This window comes from Ranitomeya variabilis, chromosome 2 (assembly GCF_051348905.1).
Source record: "Ranitomeya variabilis isolate aRanVar5 chromosome 2, aRanVar5.hap1, whole genome shotgun sequence".
Taxonomy (NCBI): Eukaryota; Metazoa; Chordata; class Amphibia; order Anura; family Dendrobatidae; genus Ranitomeya; species Ranitomeya variabilis.
The window spans coordinates 1,074,074,408-1,074,092,045 of record NC_135233.1 but is presented as its reverse complement, the minus strand read 5'-3'; the positions used below and the strand labels follow the sequence as shown (position 1 = coordinate 1,074,092,045).

Below are 17,638 nucleotides of genomic sequence, written 5' to 3'. Positions count from 1 at the left end.
CGACAGCCCCAACTTGAGACTGACATAGCCTTCCAGTCCAGGACTGGATTATGGGTCTGTAACCATGGCAGCCCTAAAACAACCAAATCATGCATTTTATGTAAAACCAGGAAACGTATCACCTCGCGGTGTTCAGGAGTCATGCACATGGTAACCTGTGTCCAATACTGCGGTTTATTTGCTGCCAATGGTGTAGCATCAATACCCCTAAGAGGAATAGGATTTTCTAATGGTTCAAGAGTAAAACCACAGCGCTTAGCAAATGAGAGATCCATGAGACTCAGGGCAGCACCTGAATCTACAAACGCCATGACAGGATAAGATGACAGTGAGCAAATCAAAGTTACAGACAGAATAAATTTAGGTTGCAAATTACCAACGGTGACAGGACTAACAACCTTAGCTATACGTTTAGAGCATGCTGAGATAACATGTGTAGAATCACCACAGTAGTAGCACAAGCCATTCCGGCGTCTATGAATTTTCCGCTCATTTCTAGTCAGGATTCTATCACATTGCATTAAATCAGGTGTCTGTTCAGACAACACCATGAGGGAATTTGCGGTTTTTCTATCACATTGCACCGAATTAGGTGTCTGTTCAGACAACACCATGAGGGAATTTGCGGTTTTGCGCTCCCGCAACCGCCGGTCAATTTGAATAGCCAGTGCCATAGTATCATTCAGACCTGTGGGAATGGGAAAACCCACCATAACATTCTTAATGGTTTCAGAAAGGCCATTTCTAAAATTAGCGGCCAGTGCACACTCGTTCCAATGTGTCAGCACGGACCATTTCCGAAATTTTTGGCAATACACTTCAGCCTCGTCCTGCCCCTGAGACATAGCCAGCAAGGCCTTTTCTGCCTGAATCTCAAGATTGGGTTCCTCATAAAGTAAACCGAGCGCCAGAAAAAACGCATCAAGATCAGCCAATGCCGGATCTCCTGGCGCCAGCGAAAAAGCCCAATCCTGAGGGTCGCCCCGTAAGAACGAAATAACAATTTTTACTTGCTGAGCAGAATCTCCAGATGAACAGGGTCTCAGGGACAAAAACAATTTACAATTATTCACGAAATTCCTAAACTTAAACCTGTCTCCGGAAAACAGTTCAGGAATCGGTATTTTAGGTTCTGACCTAGGATTTCTGATAACATAGTCTTGTATGCCCTGCACACGAGTAGCCAGCTGGTCCACACTTGTAATCAAGGTCTGGACATTCATGTCTGCAGCAAGCATAGCCACTCTGAGGTAAAGGGGAAGAAGAAAAAAAAAAACTCAGAATCTTCTTTCTTATAATCCCTCTTCTGCAATGCATTAAACATTTAATACTGGCCTGGCAAACTGTTATGACCCCAATGGCGAGGGTCTCAGAGGAACGTGGAAGTCTGCAGAATACAAAAATCCAGCTCATAGGGCAGTGGTAACTGGGTTGACCATATATCTACTCCTAACGCCAACACTAGAAGTAGCCGGGGATCATTCCCACGTTGATTCTAGATGACACGCGCCAGCCGGAGAATCTAGCTACCCCCAGTAGAGGAAAACAAAGACCCCTCTTGCCTCCAGAGAAGGGGACCCCAAAGCTGGATAGAAGCCCCCCACAAACAATGACGGTGAGGTAAGAGGAAATGACAAACACAGAAATGAACCAGGTTTAGCACAGAGAGGCCCGCTTACTGATAGCAGAATAAAGAAAGGTAACTTATATGGTCAACAAAAACCCTATCAAAATCCACACTGGAAATTCAAGAACCCCCGAACCGTCTAACGGTCCGGGGGGAGAACACCAGCCCCCTAGAGCTTCCAGCAAAGGTCAGGATATAGATTAGGAACAAGCTGGACAAAAATACAAAACCAAAACAAATAGCAAAAAGCAAAAGGCAGACTTAGCTGATATAACTGGAACCAGGATCAGTAGACAAGAGCACAGCAGACTAGCTCTGATAACTACGTTGCCAGGCATTGAACTGAAGGTCCAGGGAGCTTATATAGCAACACCCCTAACTAACGACCCAGGTGCGGATAAAAGGAATGACAGAAAAACCAGAGTCAAAAAACTAGTAACCACTAGAGGGAGCAAAAAGCAAATTCACAACAGCCTCCACAGCATCAGGGGACCAATCAGCAACATCAGCACCCTTCTTAGTCAAATCAGTCAATGGTTTTACAACATCAGAAAAACCAGCAATAAATCGACGATAAAAGTTAGCAAAGCCCAAAAATTTCTGAAGACTCTTAAGAGAAGAGGGTTGCGTCCAATCACCAATAGCCTGAACCTTGACAGGATCCATCTCGATGGAAGAGGGGGAAAAAATGTATCCCAAGAAGGAAATCTTTTGAACCCCAAAAACACACTTAGAACCCTTCACACACAAGGAATTAGACCGCAAAACCTGAAAAACCCTCCTGACCTGCTGGACATGAGAGTCCCAGTCATCCGAAAAAATCAGAATATCATCCAGATACACAATCATAAATTTATCCAAATAATCGCGGAAAATGTCATGCATAAAGGACTGGAAGACTGAAGGGGCATTTGAAAGACCAAAAGGCATCACCAAATACTCAAAATGGCCCTCGGGCGTATTAAATGCGGTTTTCCACTCATCCCCCTGCTTGATTCGCACCAAATTATACGCCCCACGGAGATCAATCTTAGAGAACCACTTGGCCCCCTTTATACGAGCAAACAAATCAGTAAGCAGTGGTAACGGATATTGATATTTAACCGTGATTTTATTCAAAAGTCGATAATCAATACACGGCCTCAAAGAGCCGTCTTTCTTAGACACAAAGAAAAAACCGGCTCCTAAGGGAGATGACGAAGGACGAATATGTCCCTTTTCCAAGGACTCCTTTATATATTCTCGCATAGCCGCGTGTTCAGGCACAGACAGATTAAATAAACGACCCTTAGGGTATTTACTACCCGGGATCAAGTCTATGGCACAATCGCACTCCCGGTGCGGAGGTAGTGAACCAACCTTGGGTTCTTCAAAAACGTCACGAAAGTCAGACAAAAATTCAGGAATCTCAGAGGGAATAGATGATGAAATGGAAACCAAAGGTACATCCCCATGAGTTCCTTTACATCCCCAGCTTAACACAGACATAGCTCTCCAGTCGAGGACTGGGTTATGAGATTGCAGCCATGGCAATCCCAGCACCAAAACATCATGTAGATTATACAGCACCAGAAAGCGAATAACCTCCTGGTGATCCGGATTAACACGCATAGTCACTTGTGTCCAGTATTGTGGTTTATTACTAGCCAATGGGGTGGAGTCAATCCCTTTCAGAGGTATCGGAGCCTCCAATGGCTCCAAATCATACCCACAGCGTTTGGCAAAGGACCAATCCATAAGACTCAAAGCAGCGCCAGAGTCGACATAGGCGTCCGCGGTAATAGATGACAAAGAACAAATCAGGGTCACAGATAGAATAAACTTAGACTGTAAAGTGCTAATTGAAACAGACTTGTCAGGCTTCTTAGTACGCTTAAAGCATGCTGATATAACATGAGTTGAATCACCACAATAGAAGCACAACCCATTTTTTCGTCTAAAATTCTGCCGCTCGCTTCTGGACAGAATTCTATCACATTGCATATTTTCTGGCGTTTTCTCAGTAGACACCGCCAAATGGTGCACAGGTTTGCGCTCCCGCAGACGCCTATCGATCTGAATAGCCATCGTCATGGACTCATTCAGACTCGCAGGCACAGGGAACCCCACCATAACATCCTTAATGGCATCAGAGAGACCTTCTCTGAAAATCGCCGCCAGGGCGCACTCATTCCACTGAGTAAGCACAGACCATTTGCGGAATTTTTGGCAGTATATTTCAGCTTCATCTTGCCCCTGAGACAAGGACATCAAGGCCTTTTCCGCCTGAAGCTCTAAATGAGGTTCCTCATAAAGCAACCCCAAGGCCAGAAAAAACGCATCCACATTGAGCAACGCAGGATCCCCTGGTGCCAATGCAAAAGCCCAGTCCTGAGGGTCGCCCCGGAGCAAGGAAATTACAATCCTGACCTGCTGTGCAGGGTCTCCGGCAGAGCGAGACTTCAGGGACAAAAACAATTTGCAATTATTTTTAAAATTTTGAAAGTGAGATCTATTCCCCGAGAAGAATTCAGGCAAAGGAATTCTAGGCTCAGACATAGGTGCATGAACAACAAAATCTTGCAAATTTTGTACCTTTGTGGCGAGATTATTCAAACCTGTAGCTACACTCTGAAGATCCATTTGAAACAGGTGAACACAGAGCCATTCAAGGATTAGAAGGAGAGAAAGAGAGGAAGGCTGCAGCATAGGCAGACTAGCAAGTGATTCAATTAAGAGCACACTCAGAACTAGGGAAAAAAAAAAAAAAAAAAATTGTAGCAGACTTCTTTTTTCTCTCCTTTCTCAGCCAGTAATTTAACCCTTTTTTGGGCCGGTCAAACTGTCATGATTCTCAATGGCGAGAGAACATAGCCCAGCATATATGAAACTAGCTCTTGGAAGATGGAAACTATACTGACCATGAACTAAACCTGCCGCACAACTAGAAGTGGCCGGGTAGCATGCCTACGTTTTTTATCCCTAGATGCCCAGCGCCAGCCGGAGAACTTCCTAATCCTAGCAGAGGAAAAGACAGTCCTGGCTCACCTCTAGAGAAATTTTCCCAAAAGGCAGACAGAGGCCCCCACATATATTGGCGGTGATTTCAGATGAAATGACAAACGTAGTATGAAAATAGGTTTAGCAAAATCGAGGTCCGCTTACTAGATAGCATGAAGACAGAAAGGGCACTTTCATGGTCAGCAGAAAACCCTATCAAAACACCATCCAGAAATTACTTTAAGACTCTAGCATTAACTCATAACACCAGAGTGGCAATTTCCGCTCACAAGAGCTTTCCAGACACAGTAACGAAACAGCAGCTGTGAACAGGAACAAAATGCAAAAACACACAAGGACAAAAGTCCAACTTAGCTAGGAGTTGTCTAGTAGCAGGAACATGCACAGAAGGCTTCTGATTACATTGATGACCGGCATGAAACTGACAGAGGAGCAAGGTTATATAGCGACTCCCACATCCTGATAGGAGCAGGTGAACAGAGGGGATGATGCACACAAGTACAATTCCACAAGTGGCCACCGGGGGAGCCCAGAATCCAATTTCACAACAATAGCCCTTCCACTTAACCAGATACTGAAGTCTCCGTCTAGAGATACGAGAATCCAAAATCTTCTCCACCACGTACTCCAATTCGCCCTCGACCAGCACCGGAGCAGGAGGCTCAACAGAAGGAAACACAGGTACCACATACCTCCGCAACAAAGACCTATGGAACACATTATGGATGGCAAACGATGCCGGGAGATCCAAACGAAAGGACACCGGGTTAAGGATTTCCAAGATCTTATAAGGACCGATGAAGCGAGGCTTAAACTTAGGAGATGAGACCTTCATAGGAACATACCGAGAAGACAGCCACACCAAATCCCCAACACGAAGTCGGGGACCCACACTGCGGCGGCGGTTGGCAAAGCGCTGAGCGCTCTCCTGTGACAATTTCTGATTGTCCACCACATGGCTCCAAATCTGCTGCAACCTATCCACCACAGAATCCACCCCAGGACAGTCAGAAGACTCAACCTGACCCGAGGAAAAACGAGGATGGAAACCAGAATTGCAGAAAAAAGGCGAAACCAAGGTAGCAGAACTAGCCCGATTATTAAGGGCAAACTCGGCCAATGGCAAAAAAGTCACCCAATCATCCTGATCAGCAGAAACAAAACATCTCAAATAAGTCTCCAACGTCTGATTAGTTCGCTCGGTTTGGCCATTAGTCTGAGGATGGAAGGCCGATGAAAAAGACAAATCAATGCCCATCTTAGCACAAAAGGTTCGCCAAAACCTGGACACAAACTGGGATCCTCTATCAGACACAATATTTTCAGGAATGCCGTGCAAGTGAACCACATTCTGAAAAAATAGAGGAACCAAATCGGAGGAGGAAGGCAGCTTAGGCAAGGGCACCAAATGGACCATCTTGGAAAAACGATCACACACCACCCAGATGACAGACATTTTCTGAGATACTGGCAGATCCGAAATAAAATCCATGGAAATGTGCGTCCAAGGCCTTTTCGGGACAGGCAAAGGCAAAAGCAAACCGCTGGCACGAGAACAGCAAGGCTTAGCCCGAGCACAAATCCCACAAGACTGCACAAAGGAACGCACATCCCGTGACAAGGAAGGCCACCAGAAGGACCTAGCCACCAAATCTCTGGTACCAAAAATCCCAGGATGACCCGCCAGCACTGAAGAATGAACCTCGGAAATAACTCTGCTGGTCCATCTATCCGGGACAAACAGTCTCTCTGGCGGACAACGGTCAGGTCTATCCGCCTGAAATTTCTGCAGCACTCGTCGCAAATCTGGAGAAATGGCAGACAAAATCACTCCCTCTCTGAGAATACCAGCCGGCTCAGAAACTCCCGGAGAGTCAGGCACAAAACTCCTAGAAAGTGCATCAGCTTTCACGTTCTTCGAACCAGACAGGTATGAGACCACGAAGTTGAAACGGGAGAAAACAACGACCAACGAGCCTGTCTAGGATTCAAGCGCTTGGCAGACTCGAGGTAAATCAGATTTTTGTGATCAGTCAAGACCACCACACGATGTTTAGCTCCTTCGAGCCAATGTCGCCACTCCTCAAATGCCCACTTCATAGCCAACAACTCCCGATTACCAACATCATAATTTTGCTCGGCAGGCGAAAACTTTCTTGAAAAGAAAGCACACGGCTTCATTACAGAGCCCTCAGAGCTTCTCTGCGACAAAACAGCCCCTGCTCCAATCTCGGAAGCATCAACCTCGACCTGGAAGGGGAGAGAGACATCTGGCTGACATAAGACTGGAGCTGAAGAAAACCGGTGCTTAAGCTCCCGAAAGGCCTCCACGGCCGCAGGAGACCAATTAGTCACATCAGAGCCCTTCTTGGTCAAATCCGTCAAAGGTTTAACCACGCTAGAAAAATTAGCGATGAAACGACGGTAAAAATTAGCAAAACCCAAGAACTTCTGAAGACTCTTAACAGACGTGGGCTGAGTCCAGTCATGAATAGCCTGGACCTTGACTGGGTCCATCTCTACAGTAGAAGGAGAAAAAATAAAGCCCAAAAAGGAGACCTTCTGTACTCCAAAGAGGCATTTTGAGCCCTTCACAAATAATGCATTAGCACGCAGGACCTGAAACACCATCCTGACCTGCTTCACATGGGACTCCCAATCATCAGAAAAAAACAAAATGTCATCCAGATAAACAATCATAAATTTATCCAGATATTCTCGGAAAATGTCATGCATGAAGGACTGAAACACAGAAGGAGCATTAGAGAGTCCAAAAGGCATCACCAAGTACTCAAAATGGCCTTCGGGCGTATTAAATGCTGTTTTCCATTCATCTCCCTGCTTAATGCGCACAAGATTATACGCACCACGGAGATCTATCTTGGTGAACCAACTGGCACCCTTAATCCGAGCAAACAAATCAGACAATAATGGCAAAGGATACTGAAATTTGACTGTGATTTTATTCAGAAGGCGATAATCAATACACGGTCTCAAAGAACCGTCCTTCTTGGCCACAAAAAAGAATCCTGCACCAAGAGGGGAAGAGGATGGGCGAATATGTCCCTTCTCCAAAGACTCCTTTATATAACTCCGCATCGCGGCATGCTCTGGAATAGACAAATTAAAAAGTCGTCCCTTAGGGAATTTACTACCAGGAATTAAATTTATAGCACAGTCACAATCCCTATGAGGAGGCAGGGCACTGGACCTGGGCTCATCAAATACATCCTGGTAGTCAGACAAAAACTCAGGGACCTCAGAAGGAGTGGAAGAAGCAATAGACACCAATGGAGTATCGCCATGAATTCCCTGACAACCCCAACTAGACACAGACATAGCTTTCTATCATGATCTCCATGGCCAGAGAACTAGCATAAGCCTCTATAGGAACAAGCTCTTGGAAGATGTAACTATACTGACCATGAACTAAACCTACCGCATCATCTAGAAGTAGCCAGGTAGCATGTCCTACTTTTTATCCCTATATGCCCAGCGCCGGCCGGAGAACTAAATAATGCTAGCAGAGGGAAATATAAGACCTGACTCACCTCTAGAGAAATGCCCAAAAAGGAGACAGAGGCCCCCCACATATATTGGCGGTGATATGAGATGAAACAACAAACGCAGCAGGAAAATAGTTTTAGCAAATTTGAGGTCCGCTTTCTAGATAGCAGAAGACAGAAAGCATACTTTCATGGTCAGTAGAAAACCCTAACAAAACACATCCAGAAATTACTTTAGGACTCTGGCATTAACTCATAATACCAGAGTGGCAATTCCTGATCAACAAGAGCTTTCCAGACACAGTAACGAAACTGCAGCTGTGAACTGGAACCGAAATACAAAAACAAAACATGGACGAATGTCCAACTTATCTAGTAGATGTCTGGGAGCAGGAACAAGCACAGAGAGGCTTCTGATAACATTGTTGACCGGCAAGCATCTAACAGAGAAGCCAGGTTATATAGCGACACCCAGATCTAATCAGAACAGGTGAACAGGGAAGATGATGTCACAAGTTCAATTCCACCAGTAGCCACCGGGGGAGCCCAGAATCCAAATTCACAACAGTACCCCCCCCTCAAGGAGGGGGCACCGAACCCTCACCAGAACCACCAGGGCGATCAGGATGGGCCCTATGAAAGGCACGAACCAGATCAGAGGCATGAACATCAGATGCAGTGACCCAAGAATTATCCTCCTGGCCATATCCCTTCCACTTGACCAGATACTGGAGTCTCCGTCTGGAAACACGGGAGTCTAGGATTTTTTCCACAACGTACTCCAACTCACCCTCAACCAACACCGGAGCAGGAGGCTCAACGGAAGGCACAACCGGTGCCTCATACCTGCGCAATAACGACCCTTTGGGTATTTACTACCCGGAATTAAATCTATAGCACAATCGCACTCACGGTGCGGAGGTAGTGAACCAAGCTTGGGTTCTTCAAAGACGTCACGATAGTCAGACAGGAACTCAGGGATTTCAGAGGGGATAGATGATGAAATGGACACCAAAGGTACGTCCCCATGAGTCCCCTTACATCCCCAGCTCAACACAGACATAGCTCTCCAGTCAAGGACTGGGTTGTGAGACTGCAGCCATGGCAATCCCAGCACCAAATCCTCATGTAGATTATACAGCACTAGAAAACGAATAGTCTCCTGGTGATCCGGATTAATACACATAGTCACTTGTGTCCAGTATTGTGGTTTATTATTAGCCAATGGGGTGGAGTCAATCCCCTTCAGAGGAATAAGAGTTTCCAAAGGCTCTAAATCATACCCACAACGATTGGCAAAGGACCAATCCATAAGACTCAAAGCGGTGCCAGAGTCGATATAGGCGTCAGTAGTAATAGATGACAAAGAGCAAATCAGGGTCACAGACAAAATAAATTTAGACTGTAAAGTGCCAATGGAAACAGATTTATCAAGCTTTTTAGTACGTTTAGAGCATGCTGATATAACATGAGTAGAATCCCCACAATAGAAACACAACCCATTTTTCCGTCTAAAATTCTGCCGCTCGCTTCTGGACAGAATTCTATCACACTGCATGCTTTCTGGCGTCTTCTCAGTGGACACCGCCAGATGGTGCACTGGTTTGCGCTCCCGCAGACGCCTATCGATCTGAATGGCCATTGTCATGGACTCATTCAGACCCGCAGGCACAGGGAACCCCACCATAACATCCTTAATGGCATCAGAGAGACCCTCTCTGAAAGTAGCCGCCAAGGCACACTCATTCCACTGAGTAAGCACAGACCATTTACGGAATCTTTGGCAGTAAATTTCAGCTTCATCTTGCCCCTGCGATAGGGACATCAAAGTTTTTTCTGCCTGAAGTTCCAAATGAGGTTCCTCATACAGCAAGCCCAAGGCCAAAAAAAACGCATCCACATTGCGCAACGCAGGATCCCCTGGTGCCAATGCAAAAGCCCAGTCTTGAGGGTCGCCGCGGAGCAAGGAAATCACAATCCCAACCTGCTGTGCAGGGTCTCCAGCAGAACGAGATTTCAGGGACAAAAATAGCTTACAATTATTTCTAAAATTCTGAAAGCTAGATCTATTCCCTGAGAAGAATTCCGGCAAAGGAATTCTCGGCTCAGATACCGGAGCATGAATAATAAAATCTTGCAAATTTTGTACTTTCGTGGTGAGATTATTCAAACCTGCAGTTACACTCTGAAGATCCATTATTAACAGGTGAACACAAAGCCATTCAAAGATTATAAGGAGAGAGAAAAAAAAGAAAGACTGCAGCATAGACAGACTGGCAAGTGATCCAATTAAGAGCACAGAAAAAAAAAAAAAAAAAACTCTCAGCAGACTTCTTATTTCTCTCCTTTCTCAGCCAAGGATTTTAACCCTTTAGTGGGCCGGTCAAACTATCATGATCTCCATGGCCAGAGAACTAGCATAAGCCTCTATAGGAACAAGCTCTTGGAAGATGTAACTATACTGACCATGAACTAAACCTACCGCATCATCTAGAAGTAGCCAGGTAGCATGTCCTACTTTTTATCCCTATATGCCCAGCGCCGGCCGGAGAACTAAATAATGCTAGCAGAGGGAAATATAAGACCTGACTCACCTCTAGAGAAATGCCCAAAAAGGAGACAGAGGCCCCCCACATATATTGGCGGTGATATGAGATGAAACAACAAACGCAGCAGGAAAATAGTTTTAGCAAATTTGAGGTCCGCTTTCTAGATAGCAGAAGACAGAAAGCATACTTTCATGGTCAGTAGAAAACCCTAACAAAACACATCCAGAAATTACTTTAGGACTCTGGCATTAACTCATAATACCAGAGTGGCAATTCCTGATCAACAAGAGCTTTCCAGACACAGTAACGAAACTGCAGCTGTGAACTGGAACCGAAATACAAAAACAAAACATGGACGAATGTCCAACTTATCTAGTAGATGTCTGGGAGCAGGAACAAGCACAGAGAGGCTTCTGATAACATTGTTGACCGGCAAGCATCTAACAGAGAAGCCAGGTTATATAGCGACACCCAGATCTAATCAGAACAGGTGAACAGGGAAGATGATGTCACAAGTTCAATTCCACCAGTAGCCACCGGGGGAGCCCAGAATCCAAATTCACAACAGCTTTCCAATCTAAAACTGGATTATGAGCCTGCAGCCATGGCAGACCGAAAACGACAACATCATGTAAATTATGCAGAACAAGAAAGTGAATCACCTCCTGATGAACGGGAGTCATGCACATGGTCATTTGCGTCCAATACTGAGGTATATTCTCAGCCAATGGCGTAGCATCAATACCCCTCAGAGGAATAGGAAATTCCAAAGGCTCCAGGACAAAACCACAGCGCCTGGCAAATGACAAATCCATCAGATTCAGGCAGCACCCGAATCCACAAAGGCCATAACCGAGTAGGACGACAAAGAACAAATCAAAGTAACAGACAAAATAAATTTAGGCTGTATAGTACTAATGGTGACAGGTTTAGCGACCTTTTTTAAGCGTTTAGAGCATGCTGAGATAACATGAGCAGAATCACCACAGTAAAAGCACAACCCATTTTGACGTCTATGACTTTGTCGCTCAATTCTGGTCAGAGTTCGATCACATTGCATAGACTCAGGTCTCTGTTCAGAAAATACCGCCAAAGGATGAGCAGATTTGCGCTCCCGCAAATGCCGATCAACCTGAATGGCTAAAGCCATAGAATCACTCAGACTTGTAGGGGTGGGGAACCCCACCATAACATCTTTAATGGCTTCAGAAAGACCTTCTCTGAAATTTGCAGCCAGGGCACACTCATTCCATTGAGTAAGCACTGACCATTTCCAAAATTTTTGACAATACACCTCTGCTTCATCCTGCCCTTGAGAGAGGGCCAGCAACGCTTTTTCAGCCTGATTCTCAAGATTAGGCTCCTCATAAAGCAGTCCAAAAGCCAGAAAAAACGCATCCACATTAAGCAATGCAGGATCTCCTGGCGCCAGAGAGAAAGCCCAATCCTGAGGGTCGCCACGCAACAAGGAGATAACAATTTTTACTTGATGAGCGGAATCACCAGAGGAACGAGGTCTCAGAGATAGAAATAACTTACAATTATTCTTAAAATTCTGAAACCTAGATCTATCTCCAGAAAACAACTCAGGAATGGGTATCCTTGGTTCTGACATAGGGCTATGAATAACAAAATCCTGAATACTTTGCACCCGTGCAGCAAGATGATCCACACTAGAAGTCAGAGTCTGAACATCCATGTCTGCAGCAGAGCTCAAAAACCACTCAGAGTTTAAGGGGATGAAAGAAGCTAGACAGACTGCAGCACAAAAAAAAAAAATGTACTCAGGTCTTCTTTTAATCCCACTTCTGCGATGCATTAAACACTGTTGGCCTGCTATACTTTATGATCCTTAATGGTTGAGGATCACAAATTGCTCCAGCTAAGAACTAAAATAGGACAAGCTCTAGGGAGGTGGCAAACTGGACTGACCGCAAATCTGAACCTATCCAAACACACTAGAGGTTGCCGGTGAACGTGCCTAAAATCCTAGACGTCCTGAGCCAGCCTGAGGAACTAACTACCCCTAGAGAGAAAGAAAGACCTCTCTTGCCTCCAGAGAAAACCCCAAAGATATAGAAGCCCCCAACAAATATTAACGTTGAGGTAAAAGGAAGGCACATACACAGGGGTGAAAACAGATTCAGCAAATGAGGCCCACTAATACTAGATAGCAGAAAATAGTAAAGGGGTCTATGCGGTCAGTAAAAAAACCCTTACAAAATATCCACACTGAGATTTCAAGAACCCCCACACCAACTAACGGTGTGGGGGGAGAAGCTCAGTCCCCTAGAGCAACCAGCAAGCGAGGGAATCACATTTTAGCAAGCTGGACAAGAAAACATGATGAATGCTGATATCAAACAAAAACTTAGCTTGTCTTGGAGAGACTGGGAGCAAGGTAGACACAAGGAATCTGAAGAGCACTGAAAACATTGATAGCAGGCAAGGAAATGAGTATCCAGGTGAGTTAAATAGGAAACCAACCAACCAAGGATATTGAACCAGCTGATGAAGCCAACCTGCAGAAAGACAACACTACACAGTACCGCTTGTGACCACTAGAGGGAGCCCAGAAATAGAGTTCACAACACATACCATAAAAAAGAATAATAATATTCACCCTTTTGCTCATGTGATCCTCCACAATAGCTGCTGTCTATCTACATCTGACCTTTTTCCCTTTGTAGCATGACACCAGCGATCTGTCCTCTTCCAGCTCTAATTAAGCCTCTGACATCCCAACACATCTCGTATAGTCATGATGCGCCGCCTTAGGAAAAGTCAGAACTTTAGAAGACGTACGTTGTGATGTTACAACCTCATGGTGTGCGTCATGACATTAGGGGCCTTCTCAGCACCAAAAGCCTCAGTGAATAGATAAGATGCCCAATGTTGTGCACTAAAGGAAAAAGAGGCTAGGAAGAGCATTACTGAGGATCAGGCAAGGCATCCATCATGAAAATTGATGGTATACTACTTTGGTCTACTAACCACAATGGTATAGATTCCCACCAGAAGAAAGAAGAGATTTTGTAATAGTGATGCTTATCTAAGAGAGCACAAATTCCAAATGCAACTCCCAGGGGTCAAAAATAACTTTTGGCTTAAGTAAAATTACAATCTCAAAATTTCTCTACAGAAGAATATGGAAATAATTTTTACTACAGGGGGAAATTAAGGTTACGTAACCTGCAATATCATAACAACCACGATGATAGCAAATGCCAAAGTGGAAATCTGGCTGAAATGTTATCATTTTTACAGATGAAAGTTCTCATCAAATATCCTTTTTTTACACATAGTTTTATGTATTTGTGTTGGAAATAGAAAAAGTCCACAGTGAGATCGATAAAGTTATTGGATCAAATGAGCCCCAGGTCATTCATCGTAGAGAGATGCCGTATACTGATGCCGTCATCCATGAGATTCAACGATTTGGAAACATTGTTCCAGCCAATATGCCCCACGCTACTACTCAGGATGTAAACTTCAGAGGATATCTCCTTCCCAAAGTAAGTAAAAAAATAAATATCGAACCTTATTTTTTGGTAACATCAAATTTAAGTGGTTTCCACTATTTATTTTCACTTTGGCATAGATAATCACTTAGCCGCCTTTGACCAGTTTCCCCAGCCAGTCTCCTTGCTTCCGCTTCCAGTCAGGGATGTCATGTTATGTTTCAATCAGCATGGATTGAGTATTTTGTGAAGCACTCAGACAGAAAAGGAAGGAGGATATTTGGGGCATGGGCAGTGGTGCAGAGGAACGACAGAGGTCCAAGAGAAGATGTTTTGCTTTTTTATTTTGAAACCACCATGTGCCTATTTTTTATATAGCGATAAGTATTGGATGACCCCTTATGGACAGGTACTTTCCATCCATTTCACAAATGTTCACAAATATTCTGATTTCGGTGTCTATAGACCCATTGTCCTCCTCTGAGCGCACTGCTTATCAAATCAAAGAGGCTTTTTAAGCCATTAACTTGCTTTTTTACAGGATTGAAGTTAAATTTCTTAAATGATTCTCAAGGTTTCATAGCTTTCCATGCTAAACAAAATTATTATTATTTTTTATTATTATTACATTTTAACCCCTTAACGACCAAGGGTATTTTTGATTTTGCATTTTCATTTTTTGCTCCCCATCCTCCCAGAGCCATAACTTTTTAAAATTTTTGTTAAAATGGCCATGTTAGGGCTTGTTTTTTGCGGGACAAGTTGTAGTTTTGAAAGACACCATTAGTTTTACCATGTTGTGTAATGAAAAATGGTAAAGAAAAGTCCAAATGTAGGGAAATCACAAAAAAAGTGCAATCCCACACTGGTTTTTCTGTGGCTTTTTTTGATAGGTTCACTAAATGCTAAAACTGACCTGCTATTATGATAATCCAGGTCCTTACGAGTTCATAGACACCAAACATGTCTAGGTTCTATTTTATCTAAGTGGTGAAAAAAATTCCAAAGTTTGTTAAAAAAACAAACAAACAACAACAAAAAAAAGCTGCCATTATCCGAGACCCATAACGTCTCCATTTTTTGTGAGCTGGGGCCGGGTGAGGATTTGTTTTTTGCATGACGATCTGACATTTTTATTGATACCATTTTGGTGCAGATACGATCTTTTGATGGCCCGTTGTTGCATTTTATTGCAATGTTGCAGCGACTAAAGAAATGTAATTCTGGCATTTTGATTTTATTCTTGCTATGCCATTTACCAATATGATTAATTATTTTTTTATATTGATAGATCGGATGATACCAAATATGTGTATATTTGATTTTTTTTAATTGTTTTATTTTGAATAGGGTGAAAGGAGGGTGATTTGAACTTTTATATTTTTTTATTTGTTTAAATATTTTTAAAAACTTTTTTTTTTAACTTTTTCCATGCTTCAAAGGTCTCCATGGGAGACTAGAAGCTCAGTTGTCTGATCGTCTCTGCTGCACAGAGCAGGCTGGAGACCAGCGCTGGAGACCAGCTCTATGTAGCAGAAATGCTCACTTGCTATAAGCGCCGACCACTAGGTGGTGCTCATAGCGATCCAACAATGACAACCACAGGGATCTTCTCCTGACCCCGGGTTGTCATGACAACCTGTCGGTGACGCGCAGTTATGTGGCACACTGATGTGAGGAGGAAAGGACACGCTCCCTGCGCGTCCATGGTAAATGCTCCTGTCAGAGTTTGACAGCGGCATTTAACATGTGAACAGCCGCAGGAGAATCACGATTTCACCCACAACTGTTCCGGGCACATGTCAGATGATCAGATCAGCTGTCATTTCCTGGAAAAGGTGCAGGCTCATCGCCGGAGCCCACACCAAATGGGATGAGGCCTCCATGGATGGACTGTGTCAGTCCATGGATGTTAAGGGGTTAACTACTCTGTAATGGTAATACCAAATATGTATATGGAGCGCCCCCACGCAAGGGCAATGGGGTACTCGGTACCGGGTCCTTCGGTTCAGGGGATGTCATGGTGGCCTGACCCAGTCCGTGGCCCTTTGAAGGGTGTCCAATTAAAGGTGAAGTTTGTATGATGTTCGTGACGCCACCTGTGGTATTCGGTCAGGGTGAGTGACGCTGCTTAGGCCTCCGCTGGGGTAATGATATGGCAGCTAGATGGTATACCTTCCCACAGGTGAAGTGTATCCCCAGGGCTTCCCAGAAGTGTAGATAGTGATGGTGGATGATGTAAGGTGCAGAGAATAACGAAGACACAAGGTTGCAGTCTCTTTACCTTTTACTGGAAGCTTCAGCATCCACAGTCCAGGGTGCAGACCACAGGGAGGCAGAGTCCGGCCAGTCCGAAGGCAGTAGCCTTCCTACTAGCGCCTGTGTGTTGTAGTACTTCCCTGCTGAGCTTCTCAGTAAGGTCCTCACATCTTTCGTAGATGTTCTAGATGTCTTACTCTCTGTCCCCCAGATGGTGTGGATAGGACAAACCCGTTTGACTGATGGCCTGAGGCTTGTTTATAGGGACCCTAGAGACGCCCCGACCCCCACAATTTGCCACCGTCTTCTTAGGTATTAACCCCTTCATGACCGTGGGATTTTCCATTTTTCCGTTTTCGTTTTTCACTCCCCTCCTTCCCAGAGCCATAACTTTTTTATTTTTCCGTCAATTTGGCCATGTGAGGGCTTATTTTTTGCGGGACGAGTTGTACTTTTGAATGACATCATTGGTTTTACCATGTCGTGTACTAGAAAACGGGAAAAAAATTCATTCCAAGTGCAGTGAAATTGCAAAAAAAGTGCAATCCCACACTTGTTGTTTGCTTGTCTATTTTCCTAGGTTCACTAAATGCTAAAACTGACCTGCTATTATGATTCTCCAGGTCATTATGAGTTCATAGACACCTAACATGACTAGGTTATTTTTTACCTAAGTGGTGAAAAAAAATTCCAAACTTTGCTAAAAAAAAAAAAAAAAAAAAAATGCGCCATTTTCCGATACCCGTAGCATCTCCATTTTTCATGATCTGGGGTCGGTTAAGGGCTTATTTTTTGCGTGCCGAGCTGGCGTTTTTAATGATACCATTTTGGTGCAGATATGTTCTTTTGATCGCCTGTTATTGCATTTTAATGCAATGTTGCGGCGACCAAAAAAACGTAATTCTGGCGTTTCGATTTTTTTTCTCGTTACGCCGTTTAGCGATCAGGTTAATGCTTTTTTTTTTTGATAGATCGGGCGATTCTGAACGCGGCGATACCAAATATGTGTATGTTTGATTTTTTTTTTATTGATTTATTTTGATTGGGGCGAAAGGGGGGTGATTTAAACTTTTATGTTTTTTTTATTTTTTCACATTTTTTTAAACTTTTTTTTTCACTTTTGCCATGCTTCTATAGCCTCCATGGGAGGCTAGAAGAAGGCACAACCCGATCGGCTCTGCTATGTAGCAGCGATCATAAGATCGCTGCTACACAGCAGAATTGCAGGTGTGCTGT

At 44.1% G+C, this 17,638-nt stretch overlaps 1 protein-coding gene across 2 annotated transcripts in view; it reads left to right on the top strand.

The window, feature by feature from the left end:
* Window positions 1–17,638, top strand: part of LOC143808687 (cytochrome P450 2A10-like) — a 186,864-nt gene that overhangs the window by 159,176 nt on the left and 10,050 nt on the right. For both annotated transcript variants that reach the window (XM_077291597.1, XM_077291599.1), the window contains exon 8: window positions 14,013–14,197. In XM_077291597.1, coding sequence (XP_077147712.1) covers window positions 14,013–14,197 — 185 coding nt within the window. The remainder of the gene's footprint in view (window positions 1–14,012; window positions 14,198–17,638) is intronic.